This window comes from Filicampus tigris, chromosome 7 (assembly GCF_054856515.1).
Source record: "Filicampus tigris isolate MCC_2025a chromosome 7, RoL_Ftig_1.0, whole genome shotgun sequence".
Taxonomy (NCBI): Eukaryota; Metazoa; Chordata; class Actinopteri; order Syngnathiformes; family Syngnathidae; genus Filicampus; species Filicampus tigris.
The window spans coordinates 12,342,802-12,355,000 of NC_141223.1; the positions used below are offsets into that span (position 1 = coordinate 12,342,802).

The 12,199-nt window shown below is 41.6% G+C and overlaps 2 protein-coding genes across 4 annotated transcripts in view; one reads left to right on the plus strand and one right to left on the minus strand.

Annotated features, from left to right (window-relative positions):
- Nucleotides 1-2,616: 2,616 nt before the first annotated feature.
- Nucleotides 2,617-11,842, minus strand: trpc6b (transient receptor potential cation channel, subfamily C, member 6b). Its single transcript, XM_086034886.1, has 11 exons — nucleotides 11,111-11,842; nucleotides 8,008-8,172; nucleotides 7,773-7,937; nucleotides 7,241-7,457; nucleotides 6,897-7,124; nucleotides 6,322-6,586; nucleotides 5,253-5,448; nucleotides 4,810-5,019; nucleotides 4,663-4,719; nucleotides 3,121-3,196; nucleotides 2,617-3,029 (listed from the first exon to the last, which is right to left on the minus strand). Exons 1-11 carry the CDS (start codon nucleotides 11,840-11,842, stop codon nucleotides 2,887-2,889), a joined length of 2,454 nt encoding a protein of 817 aa, XP_085891012.1. The 3' UTR covers nucleotides 2,617-2,886.
- The window catches only part of cep126 (centrosomal protein 126), a 22,636-nt gene continuing 19,260 nt past the window's right edge, over nucleotides 8,824-12,199 (plus strand). For 2 of the 3 annotated variants that reach the window (XM_086034888.1, XM_086034891.1), the window contains exons 1-3: nucleotides 8,824-8,900; nucleotides 11,023-11,200; nucleotides 11,286-11,440. The gene's annotated coding sequence lies outside the window, so the exon portion shown is untranslated. Of the gene's footprint in view, nucleotides 8,901-11,022; nucleotides 11,201-11,285 lie in introns of all 3 variants that reach the window. The other variant, XM_086034890.1, reaches the window with a different exon arrangement.

The following is a 12,199-nucleotide window of genomic DNA, read 5'->3' on the forward strand; positions in this document are numbered from 1 at the left end:
AACTGAAAACATTCAGCATTGTTATGCTGACGATATTGGACAATTTCCAGAACTAAAATCAATTTGTTTTACATAATCAATTATAAAGGGGTTGATTGTACAGGTTTAGAGGAACAAAAATAGTGTTTAAATTAGAATTATATAATTTTGCCTGCTCTTTTTTCACTGTTGCATCCGAATTTTATATGCGATGTCAATTTAAAAATCCAGTTATTATGTTATATTATATAAAAAATAATGTTATGTGGTACTTTTACAACACTTTGAAAATCACTTTGTTTTTCCTTTAAAAAAATGAAATCAAATTCCAACCTTTAAAATTGGTCAATTTGACCTGCGACATAACAGGAAGGTTAAACTTGCCTCATGAGAAAATTCCCTTTGGATGACTTCACGAGTGAATTGAAGTAGAAATATGTATCCCACATTGGCATCTGCCCATTTTTTAATGATTCTGTCAAAGTATGCAACAAAGCAATCAGGTTCCCATAACATTTCAAACAAAAAACAATGATAAAACGTGATGAGACCAAAAATACAGAAAGCAACACCGTTTTTGCTCATGTTGGCATGCCAACGCATGAAATGCATATACGGTATTCCAAAAGTATGTATTCAGATGTACAGTCTGTTGCTTGTTTGATGTCTGATTTGATGTTCTTGGATGCTGCTGTTGCTTTTGGCGGTGATGCACACGTAGGCCTTGGCCCTATCTCCTGCGTCATAACTTTGTCGCTATCAGTGGTGTGTGTGTGTGGGTGTGTGTGTGTGTGTGTGTGTTTGGGGGTAGTTTTTATTGTGTGGCCTACATTGTAACTGTAAGATTAACATGGTCATGTTTGTATCAGCGTGACGTGTTGTTCATATGCGGTGGCGGCAGTCCCGATTTGCCACCTGATCAGGAAACCTAAGTTAATTGTCTTCAATTGTTTGTAGTCTTTGTTTTTTTGCGTGACTGATCGAAACAACACATTTACACAGCTCACAAAAAGTTATGGATGTTTTGGTGAAATTTCACGACAAACCTAAAATGCACTAGAACCTTTACAGGTGAACTTATTTTGACCTTCTGTAAACTTTTCAATGTCCAACTGGTGATTGCTTCAGTACTTTTTGCACAACTTGCTGTTCAACAAAAAAGGGCTTTAACAGAAAAATTCACAACATGTGTTTTATCTAGGGCTCCAACTAACGATTATATTAGTAATTGATTCATCTGTCAATTGTTTGGTCGATTAATTGATGAATCACATTTGGAAAACATGTTTTATGGTCCATCCCTTAATTCTAAAACGGCGTCATTTCAACTTGACATTGCAGAAAATTCACAAAAAACTGATTATGATCCAGTTACTGGTGTGGATCATAGCACGTCAGAAAATAGGCAAAAATGTTTATCCAAAGTAAAAGCAGATATATATATTTTTTTTAATTTTGATTCAACACAAAGATAATCAGTCTGCTTTCATGGAGGACTACAGAAATCTGAGAATGGACGCCTATACCAGGTATCTGTATCAGGCTGATACCTGATATATTTCAAGGTATCTAGCAGGTAATCGTGAAGGATGCCGATACCAGCCATTGATACTAAAGCAAAAAAATCTGACATCAAGTAAGTCTTCTTTGCCAGTAGTTGGTGCTACACTGCCATAGTACATGGTATGGTATCGGTGAGTATTCAAGAACAGATACTCATACTGGTATCGGGCTGAAAAAAAAAAGTGGTCTGGAACATCGAAAACTGGATCATTTGTTTTGTTCTGTTTTCAGTTGGACTTTCTTTTAATTATTTTCTTTTAACCTGCCCCATGTGTAAAGTGTCTTGACATGACTTATTTTATGAATTGGAACTATATGAATAAAAATGGCCTACTTTTGTGTCCTCTGAAAGCAGGTAGCTGTATCTTATTGCAATGGCTATTATTCAAAACCATCTGGATTCTTGATCTCACTCAGTCCCTGAAAGTTCAGCACAGTGGTGACAAGAAATGCGAAGACTCGGTCCATTTTTATTCAAAAGCTATAAGGTTCTTCCTTTCAATTGAGCACCATAATACCTGTGAAAAAATAAGGGCAAAATATGAGCATGTTTTAAAACCTCCTACATGGAAACAAAACAATCTGATTGTGAAATCCACATGAGGACAAATCATGTGGCAAAATTTGCAGAGCCCGACAGCGCCATCATGTGGTTAACTCTGACATGTATGCAATGTGGAGGTTGTGTTCCATGTTGTAGTTGCGACTTCATGCTTGTCCCATCTATATCCTAAACCCTTTATTTGAACAAAGAAATAATTCATTCTCATTATTATTATAATAACCAACTCATTTTAAATGTGCATTACCTATAATAAATTCAAATAGAATTCAACAATTATTTCATAAAACAAAAATATTTGTTTAATGCATGGGTCATCCAAGGATCACGTGAAGCAAGTGGGCCTGTACTAAAAATAGGTCACCAGTGATGGGACATTGCCATTTCCTAGGAATCGGGTAACGCATTACATAACGCAGTACAGTAGTATATTACATTTAGGCAGTAACAAAGTGATATAACGAGTTACCCTTAACATCTTTGTAATACTAGTTACTGAGCCTTGTAACGCGTTACAAATTTGGGAACACAACACACATTTAATCACATAATTTAACTAGCAGAGCAGTTTATTGCCTCACTACTAATGTATGCAGTTTTCTGCTTTACATTTGACACCCCGCCATACCACCTGCTGTTTTGGCAGGTAATGGCCAATTTACAAATACATTTTTTTTTAATGACAGAATTGGTCAAAAGTGTTTATTTTACAGGACAGCGACATTATTCAGTATGTAATGTTTATTGAACTATTTCACTTTGACCGTATCCTTGCATACAAACTAATGAGAATCATGTTGTCCAGCTTGTGTCACTTCACTCAGCTGCCTGACGAGCTCAGCCAGGGTCTTCAATTCACGCTTGCCCATCCCCAGCAACTCAAAGCGAAGGCTGGCGATGTCCCGCTTGATCTCGTTCAGTTCGCCTGAGGGACAAGATGTTTCGCAAAAGAGACGTCGAGGACATGGCGTGCGTGTGCATGTTTGTGTTTGTGTGTCTGTGTGTGCTCCAATCACCTTCATGCACCTCGTCGTTTTCTTTGTCCCGCTGCGCTTTCAGGATGTGTCTCTTGACGAGGCGGTTCATGATCTTCTGGAAATTGGAAGTAGAGGTGGGTAATTTCAAAATAACAGACTGATCCCGAACAATGTCACCGTGTTCGAGGTAAAACCACTGAAATGAAGCGTTGATGATGACCTCTATGTATCCCTCAGGGCCTCGTCTAGCTTCTTGTCATACCTTCCAGTACACGTGGATTAAATTCCTTCCTTGTTGTATGTACACACACTGGTGGTATACTTAGTTTTACAATATATTGTTGGAAAATAGTCATTTAACAAGAAATGTGGTGCCTTCAACACTTCACAAATATCATTGAGTTTTATCTTCTTCCTTGACAATACAACAGAAAATATTTTTTTTGTTTTTCGGAATAAAGGGTAAATGTTGGGGTAATAGGGGTGCATACGTGAAGTTCGTAGATAGGCTACAGTAAATGTAGGTGTAGTTGGTAGGTAGGTAGGTAGGTAGCTACATACTTAGGCAAATAGCTACCTAGCTTTACTGTAGGTGTTTAGGAAGGCAGTTGTAGTAAGTAGGTGTAGGAAGGTGCAGTAGGCAGAGGCAGGCATTCCGTCAGACTGATGGACCGTTCCGTCAGTTCGTCACTGACAAACACCTATTTGGCTGACGATTGACGAATCACGGTACACCTTTTAAAAATGACACACTGACGAATGATGAAATCGTATTGTATGTATATACAGTATGTATTTTTAGTGGCAGGTAGTTGTAGTCCATAGGATGTTAGGAAGGTACTGTAGGTATTTAAGGAGTTAATGTTTGACCAGCTATTGCTAAACTGTCAAGCTAATCTAGCTATCTTAGTTTCCCAGTTCACACGGCTAATTTATCTGCGTCTGGCATACGATGGTAAATGTCGTAGACATTCTGTCTCTTATCTTCGAGTTTCAAACTTTGCATATTGTCTTTTCCTGGTTTCATCAAAAGGATAATCCTTGAATCCAAATGTATTCTTCTTTGGTACTACGGCATACTAGAGGCGGCCAATGGCATGGTTGCCAGATTGATGACACGTGTGACATATAAATAATAACTTCTATTTCAAAAACAAAAGGCACAGGATATTTTTTAAAAAATCAACCTAAGCCCTGAGCAACTGTGTTGTCATTTTCAGTCGACAGAAGTGACAAAATGGCCGTCCCTTGAGATGGCTAAAACAGGTGGATTTTGGCGCTTAACTCATATTGCACAAACACAATATTAATCAGAATAACTTGTTTCAACTAGTGAGCCGGCATGGAACATATTCTTGAAAAAAAAAAATGTTTTGGTTGACTTTCCCCGTTAAGTCAGCTAGAGTCCAAGTCATGTGACATGAGTCTCCCACCTCTGATAATTAGTAGGTGTTGGATAGCTATAATAGGTAGATTGGTTGGTCGGTACTTGGTAGGTTAACTGGAGGTGGTGGAGATTATGAAGGTTGTGCAATTGGTAGTAGAGGCGGGCAGACAACTTAGTAAAAGATGATAGTTTACTTCGTAATGTGTTGGACAAGCGGATGCATCCTCTCTGCAGTCTTGGTGTTGACTTAACTATAAGACCCAAAACAAAAGAAGAAGAAACATGAGGCTGACAAAACGAATTTTTGCAAAATGAAATCTCAGATTGATTTAGTTCCCTGCCTTGTTTCGCTCCATTTCATCACCCTCTGTATTTTCTCTGACTTTTCCTCGAGTTGCCTTCCACAGACATTCTTTGAATCCCTTCAAGAGCGAAGCAAATGGGCCGAGACTCGTGAGCAGGTTGAAGGGGACGGGGAGCAAACCCCCCTGCTCAAAGTACGAAAACCACAATTTGGCTCGGGCGAACTTCCACTCCACGTCAGCATCACCCTGAACAAGACACAAAACAATGTTTTCAGGGCCATTGGTAGCATAGCGGTATTCACTGTTTGCAACCTCCGTGGACTGTTTGCCTGCGAATCGCTGACAGGTACAAACAAACAATTCACACTCACATTCACACCCACAGACAATCCAGAGTCATCAGTGAAGCTAATATTCCCATTTTTGGAATGTAGAAGGAAGCCAGAGTAAATTGAAAATATCCAGGCAACAAAGCGTACCTCAATCTCCTGGAAGGAGCTATTGAACATGGCGATGAGCATGTTCAGCAAGACGATCACCATGATGATGTTGTAGATGCCGTACAGGATGTAACCGATGTTCTCAATGAATTTGTGGTCAATATCAAGCACCACCGACTTCACTTCCGACAGTCCGAAGATGGTCCAGAAGAGCGTTTTGAAGCTTTCCTCCAGCCTGTGGTGAATAGTGGTGGGAAGAAACAATGCATACTGTAAATACTTTGCTACAGTACTTTAACAGATTTGTTAGGTGTCGGTACTTTACGTATTTCTGTGATGGCTTTTTACTTTTATATCTTTCATTTTATATTTACTTACTTTGACAAAAAGACATCAATCACAAAGTATAAAGACGTAAATAGAGAGAAGTTAACCACGGTTGACATCTTGATTTATTGATTGATTGATTGAATAAGGTCTGAGGACTTGATGAATGAATCAATAATGAAGACATTGCAAAACATTTGGAGAAGCAAAACAGTCCCTATAAGTGGCCTTATTTAAAAGAATTGTTTGATAGTTGTCAACCCCAAGGATGATTCGTGGTGAATTTCTTGCGTCTTGTGGCAGCCTAAAAACCACCAGCTTCTGGCGTTAAAAAATTATTCGTCTAATCTGGAAAAAACAGATTGCAGCTGTTATCGTTAGCTAAATAAGCATTTGTCACTCATTCCACAATGTTAGCAAAGCTATCATAACATATTATGAGAGTGTAAACATTGAGCATAGCTCTTGAACAACAACAACTTATCTAATGTGAATTCTCAAAGGTTTTTTTTAATTCACTTTGGAATTTAATAAGAGAGAAACAATTTTGTGTTCACCGTTTTCAAAACAGGTTTTGTACATAATTGAACTTTTTTTTTACTTTTCTACATGTCCGACTGCAATTATGTACTTTTATTTAAGTACAGTACCTATTTTTTTTTACCAATCTTTTTTTTAGTTTTTTTACACAAGCATCTGTACTTTACTTGTTGTTTGCCACATGTGGTGCCGAAACGTCAAAGAATCCAATTGGATAAATGCAGTCTGAATCGCAACTCACGTGGTGAAAGCGTTGTTGTGCTTGGCCCCGAGGTAGTACGAGTAGAGGTTGAACATCCCCACCATGAACGCCACAAAGACGGTGATGAAAATCACCAGGAACTTGAAGATGTCCTTCACCGTCCTGCCGAGCGAGATCTGCAACGGGCCGAAGCTCTCGTTGGCGGGCAGCACGTAGGCGATGCGGCAGAAGCTTAGCACCACCGCAATGGCGTACAGGCCCTCGGAAATGAGCTGTGGATCTGAAGGAAGCCACTTGACTCGGGCTGGAAGTGAGGAACAGTGCAGTGAAGCGCAAAAAAATACTCTTAGTCCCGGATTTTGTGCTCTTACTATAGTGCTCCAAGTAGTGACAAAATGACAAGTTGTTTTTTGGGGGGTCGGGGTGCTATTTGCTATTCTATAAATTGGGGAAGGACAGATTTTCTCTTGGACCAAAAAAGTCCTTCAAAGTCTAAAGAAGATGAATTGAGAATTCTTACGATTTTGACAAGAAACCTACGAAATGCAACGATTGATACTATAACACGGAATTCATCACTGTAATGACAAAAAGACTTCAAGTCTGAGACTTACCGAGCTGAAAATACAGAATGTCCGAGGGCAGGGAGGTGCTGGACAGGTTTGCGTGGTGCTCATCCACGTAGCACTGAGCGCCGTACGCGTGCCAGAACGCCATCAGCCGTGCAATGAACGAGCTGGTGAAGATAGCCGAAATGTTGAAGTCCAGAAGGTTCCACGGTTCTGATATATATTCTTTGATATCCTGCGACCAAATGTCATTGCATTCTTCCCAAATTTTCCCTGTAGATGCAGAAAACCATCACCCTGTCAACCATGACATTATACTGGACGCTACTCCTAACTGTGCACATGACGAGGAGGTAGGTAGGTATGTAGGTCCATAAAGAAGACCTAACCTAGCACCCAGAACATAATAAGAATCTCCATCCAGGTGAAGGGTGTCGTCTTCATGCGGAAGAGCTGCGAGGGCCGATCGTGGGCCGTCATGTTGGGCATCAGCGGTGGACCGTTGAAGCGGTCCGCTGCGTTCAGGACCAGGAGGCACAGGAACGTCACGAAAGAGGCGGCGTGAGCCACAAATTTCAGGAAAGGGCCACACATCAGCTTCCCTATCTGATAGAATGAGCGAAATGGGTAAGAACATGATCGTTTTAAATAGAAAACCAGAAACTGGTACAGTTTGAGTCCCTTTTAGGTAGATAGGTAAGTACATAAGTAGATAAGTAAGTAAGACTCAGATACTTAAGTACTTGTCTGCTACGCTAACTGTTGGACTCAAAATTAGAGATTGTGTACCTTTTCTGGGTCCAAAATGGTACATACAGTAAATGTTTCCAAGTTGTAAAAGTCTTGAATGGTACAAAAGCAGAATTGTTGAGGAAAGCACCCTCACACTGATTAAACACTGCATGTCCTCTGATGGCCAACCTTGCTGGATGGTGTAATCCACGACGCAAGGGCCAGAATGGGTAAGCAAACTGCGACTGCAAGGACCAGGAGAATCTTAACTCCGATAGTCCGCTGACGTAGTCCGGAAACGTTCTGATACCAGATGGAAAGCAGCTGTTGCTGGCAGTTGGGATGGGCCACAAACTGACAGGCACAGAGTAAATACTCACAACAGGGGCATTATACAAAGACATTTTACTGGTCAAAATCTTACCTTCTTCACTTCATACTTGATGGCAAGTTTTAACCTGTCTAGGTTTTGTGCACTCTCGAGCGAATCGCCGTGTAAAATAGCCTCCACTTCCTTCGTGTTCTGGCACAAGTCCAGGAGGCCCACCATGAAGTCTTTGCACTGCATGGACAGTTTCTTATAGTCGTTCTGGTGCAAGGGGATGGAAGACACAGGTCGGCATGATGCACTGGTCTCATCAGAATTTGAAAGCCCACTAACTTCAATAGTATGACAATAACCTAATAGACAGAGTTTAAACACCCAAAAGGGGTGGGAATCTCTCTGAGACTTAGGCCTTTAGTCGCTTACCCATAAGGACTTGGCATGGGGACTGGATGATGGGTCAAGACCTTCTACATGCAGTCTAAGACCTTAAACAATCCTCAACTTAAAACCAAGTTAATTGATTGCTGGAGATGCCATTTCAACTATTGAGAACTGCTCACATACCTTGATCGCAGAATCATAATTCAAAGAGGCAAGGTAGTACCCTTTCATGTTCTAATATAGGAACATTTTGGGATGTTATTACAAGAATGATTCGCAGCAAAATTCCTCTCTTGAGAACCTAAAAACCACAAGCCTCTGGCACTCAAAAATTCTTTCTTATCTGTGAAAAACAACTATAGCTGTAAGCTTAGTCTACAGGGTGGGTCTGCTCGATTAAGCGATTTTGAACCGAAACCGAATTTTCTGGATAGAATAATGTTAAAAATGTTCAAATCGGCACGATCGAATTTTTTTATTTAGTTTTGGTGTATCTAAGCCACCGTAGTTTCCTCTGCATTTCCGCTTCCTCCCACGAGCGCGCAGTCTGATAACAACAACAACAACAACAACATCCATGGCTACCGGCGATTCTGCTATTTGCTCAGGCAAGTGAGCGTTTAGTTAATAAATCGGGCAAATATAGATCTTGAGTGTAGTGTGTGCCGCGCATGTACAATACAATCAGTGAGCAAGTTACTCAACATCTGAAAGGCGTCCCTTTTTTTCTCCTCTACAACGGACCTCTCGTCCAACCGGACTATGCATCCGTATTTAAGATTGACAGTGCATTGTATTATTGAGTGACAATTTTGCACTAATCATTGATTTATGTTTAAGTAAGACCAGGGAGAAAGGTGAAAGGCTGGTCACTAGCTGGTTGGCAAAATGACTTGTTGACAGACTGTTTGGTTTACACTACTGTCTACCTTCTCTCATGTTGATGATTTCGTTTCAGATGGTATATGCACTTTCTTCATTCATTATTGGTTTAGTTAAGAACAGATCTGAAATCTACTGTGGAAGTAAAATGCTGTTAATCCCAATGGATTGTTCCGTGTGTATTATGTTAAATTGACTGGCATTTGAGTTCAAAGAAAGAAAAAATCATTGAAAATAAAAGACATTCAAAATACTTCATTTTTCATTATTTTTTATTTTACAAAAAAATCGTAATCGTAAAATCGGGTTTGAGAGAAAATAATCAGGATTTTCTTGTTAGGCAAAATCAAACAGCCCTACTACAGGGCATGAAATGTTCGAGTCCCCTAGACAATTCTCCTTAAAAATTAAGCAACTCCCTTTTGAAAAAAATTATACTCTGTATATTTACCAGAGCTGGGCATTTTAGTAAAATTTCCCGGTCCATTTATCGCCTTCCGCCGGGGTACCTTTCCGCCGTCCGTTTATCCGCCTTTTTGTCCAGCCGGACCAAATAGTAATTGTCTATAAGCCGGTCCGCCTAGCATTTTAAACGGGTTTCCGTTAGCGTTTCCGTCTACCAGCTTCGACCACAACCAGACCAACCAGAGCGATTGATATTGCTCAACGCAGCGCGATTGATGTCCCTCTGCAACAACAACGTACTTTAAGCACAGTTGCAATGTTTGCCACTATGGAGGCGCTATATATGGCCTGGCCAACCCACGTATCGAGAGCCGCATGCGACTCTTAAAAATCTTTTTGCTCTGAACTTGCAGTTCGCTATTGTCAACCCAATTCATGTGTATGTGATGAGGGGTGGCAGTACAGAATGGAGCGTTGCTGGGTGGGAGTGCGCATACTCGGACGTCTGCGACGACGCCGTCGGCGGCGACAGCAAATCCCCTCAGATTTAAACACATTCTACTTTACGGCGGTGCCGTCGTGATTTCAGAAATCGTTTCCAAAAGGAGAGGGGCTGAAACGCGATTTCCTGCTATTTTGTCTGACTTATTTACAAGTCACTGCATAAATAATGTGCATTTACACTGAAAGATAGATCTTGCCACACGCTGTTGCGCATATGATAAAGGGCTTGTCCGAGCGCGGGGATTGAATGGATTACGTTTGGCAAGCGAGATAACGAGCTAGCTACGTGCATCTCACGCATGCACTTTGACGCAAATGAGATCGAGGGAAAAAACGTTGAGGAGTGTTGCCGACCAAGTTCACTTTCAAAACAAGCATCACAAAAATCTGAAGTTCAACACAGAATGTTTTAACACAGTTTTTCTTGAATGTAATGGCAACCCCACAAACAAAAAAAACCCAAAAAACAACAATAACAAAACAAAAACAACAGCGCAAATACACAGCAAAGATAGCATATCTTGTGAGCTCATTTAGCCTAATGGTCTATTTTACGTGAGCCCATATGCATAACGTGGATCTTTGCAGTAACACTTTAAAAATTGTGGCTCTAGTGTTAATAAATGAATAAATGATAATATTCATTCTTATTGGACCTCTTAAGTATGTTCCCGGTAAAAGAAAGTGACTACTTTGAATTTACTGAATACAAACAATGCAGGTCATGGCACATGGTCAGGATGGTAACACCTCTGCCTCAATCTGAGCCAGGAAAAACCCCGGTCTCCTTTTAGGACCGAGAAGCCTCGGGCAGGGCCAACGGGAAACGGAAACCTCGCCGTGGCCATTGAAGCCTCACCGTGAAAATAGACGATAGACAATGACATAGATGGAAAAAAATGGGCTTCCGACAATGCTTATTGTGTTTATTTTTTTAAGGTTCCCATCTTTCGTTCATCGCCTACAAAATGGGCGGATAGACGGACCGGGTCGTCACATAGGCGGAATGCCCAGCTCTGATATTTACCTTGAACTCCATCTCAGTGCTCGCCAAGACCGCCAGCTCGTGGCTCAGCTCCAGCGCCGCCATCACGGGATCTTCGTTGGAGAGCGACAGGTAGGCCGGACTGGCTAGACCTTTGTAGGCATCGATGCGTGACTGAGAGTGTCTGAAGGAGTCATCAGCCTGCTGTTGGCTGCAGGTGCTGCACCAGCAGAAGTAGTCGTGGGGCCGCTGGATACGGGCCCCCCTGGCGAGAAGCAAGTGGACTATCTCGTAATCATGGCACTGTGAAGCCAGGATGATGGGCGTGATGTCATTGGAGAAAAGGCTGCCATTCTCGTCATAAGCAAAGAGGTCTCTGTGTATGTCCACCTGACTAGGGCTAGACATCAACCTCTGAATGTCCGCAAAGGTCCGATGGCCCAAGATGGCCTCTACGATGCGTACGTAACCTTTACGGATGGCTAAGAGCAATGCGTCGCCCATCCTGTTCAGCTCTTTCTGCTCTAAGAGCAACTTGGTGATCTCCAAATGCTCGTTGGCCACAGCCAGTTGCAAAGCGTTCTGGCCTGTGAAATTGACGCTGTTGATGTTGATGTCCGGCACCTCGTCCAGCAACCGCCTCACCTCCGGGATGTTGCCGCACACAACAGCCTCTAAAAAAGCTTCCTCTGTCAGGGAGAGGCTGGAGCCGGGATGGTCACGAAAGAGGGGGGGAGCCTTCCACGAGGCCGATCCTGAGAGTTTGGCTGCCATCTGCCAATTTGCTATAGTGTCATCTGAACACAGGAGAACATATGGGAGACTTTTAAGCCATCTCTTGCGGTATGACGGCACACATATTTGTATTTGGAATTTTTTTGTAATGCACATGGATAGATGTTCAGGAACTCTATTGATTCTGAATCTGAGGGGCATTTCACAGTCACACCATCAAGTGCCAGTTTGCTAGGTAGTCGTACAAAGGTTCATTTATTTTCACCAACTCGACTGTCCAAATCTCCTGTAGAGAGCTTCAGAGAAGTGATAGCACTACAGAGATGATTTATTACTCTCTCCCCATGAAGGACACCACCCGCAGACTCATCATCTGCCCTCCCTGACACCCTCAAG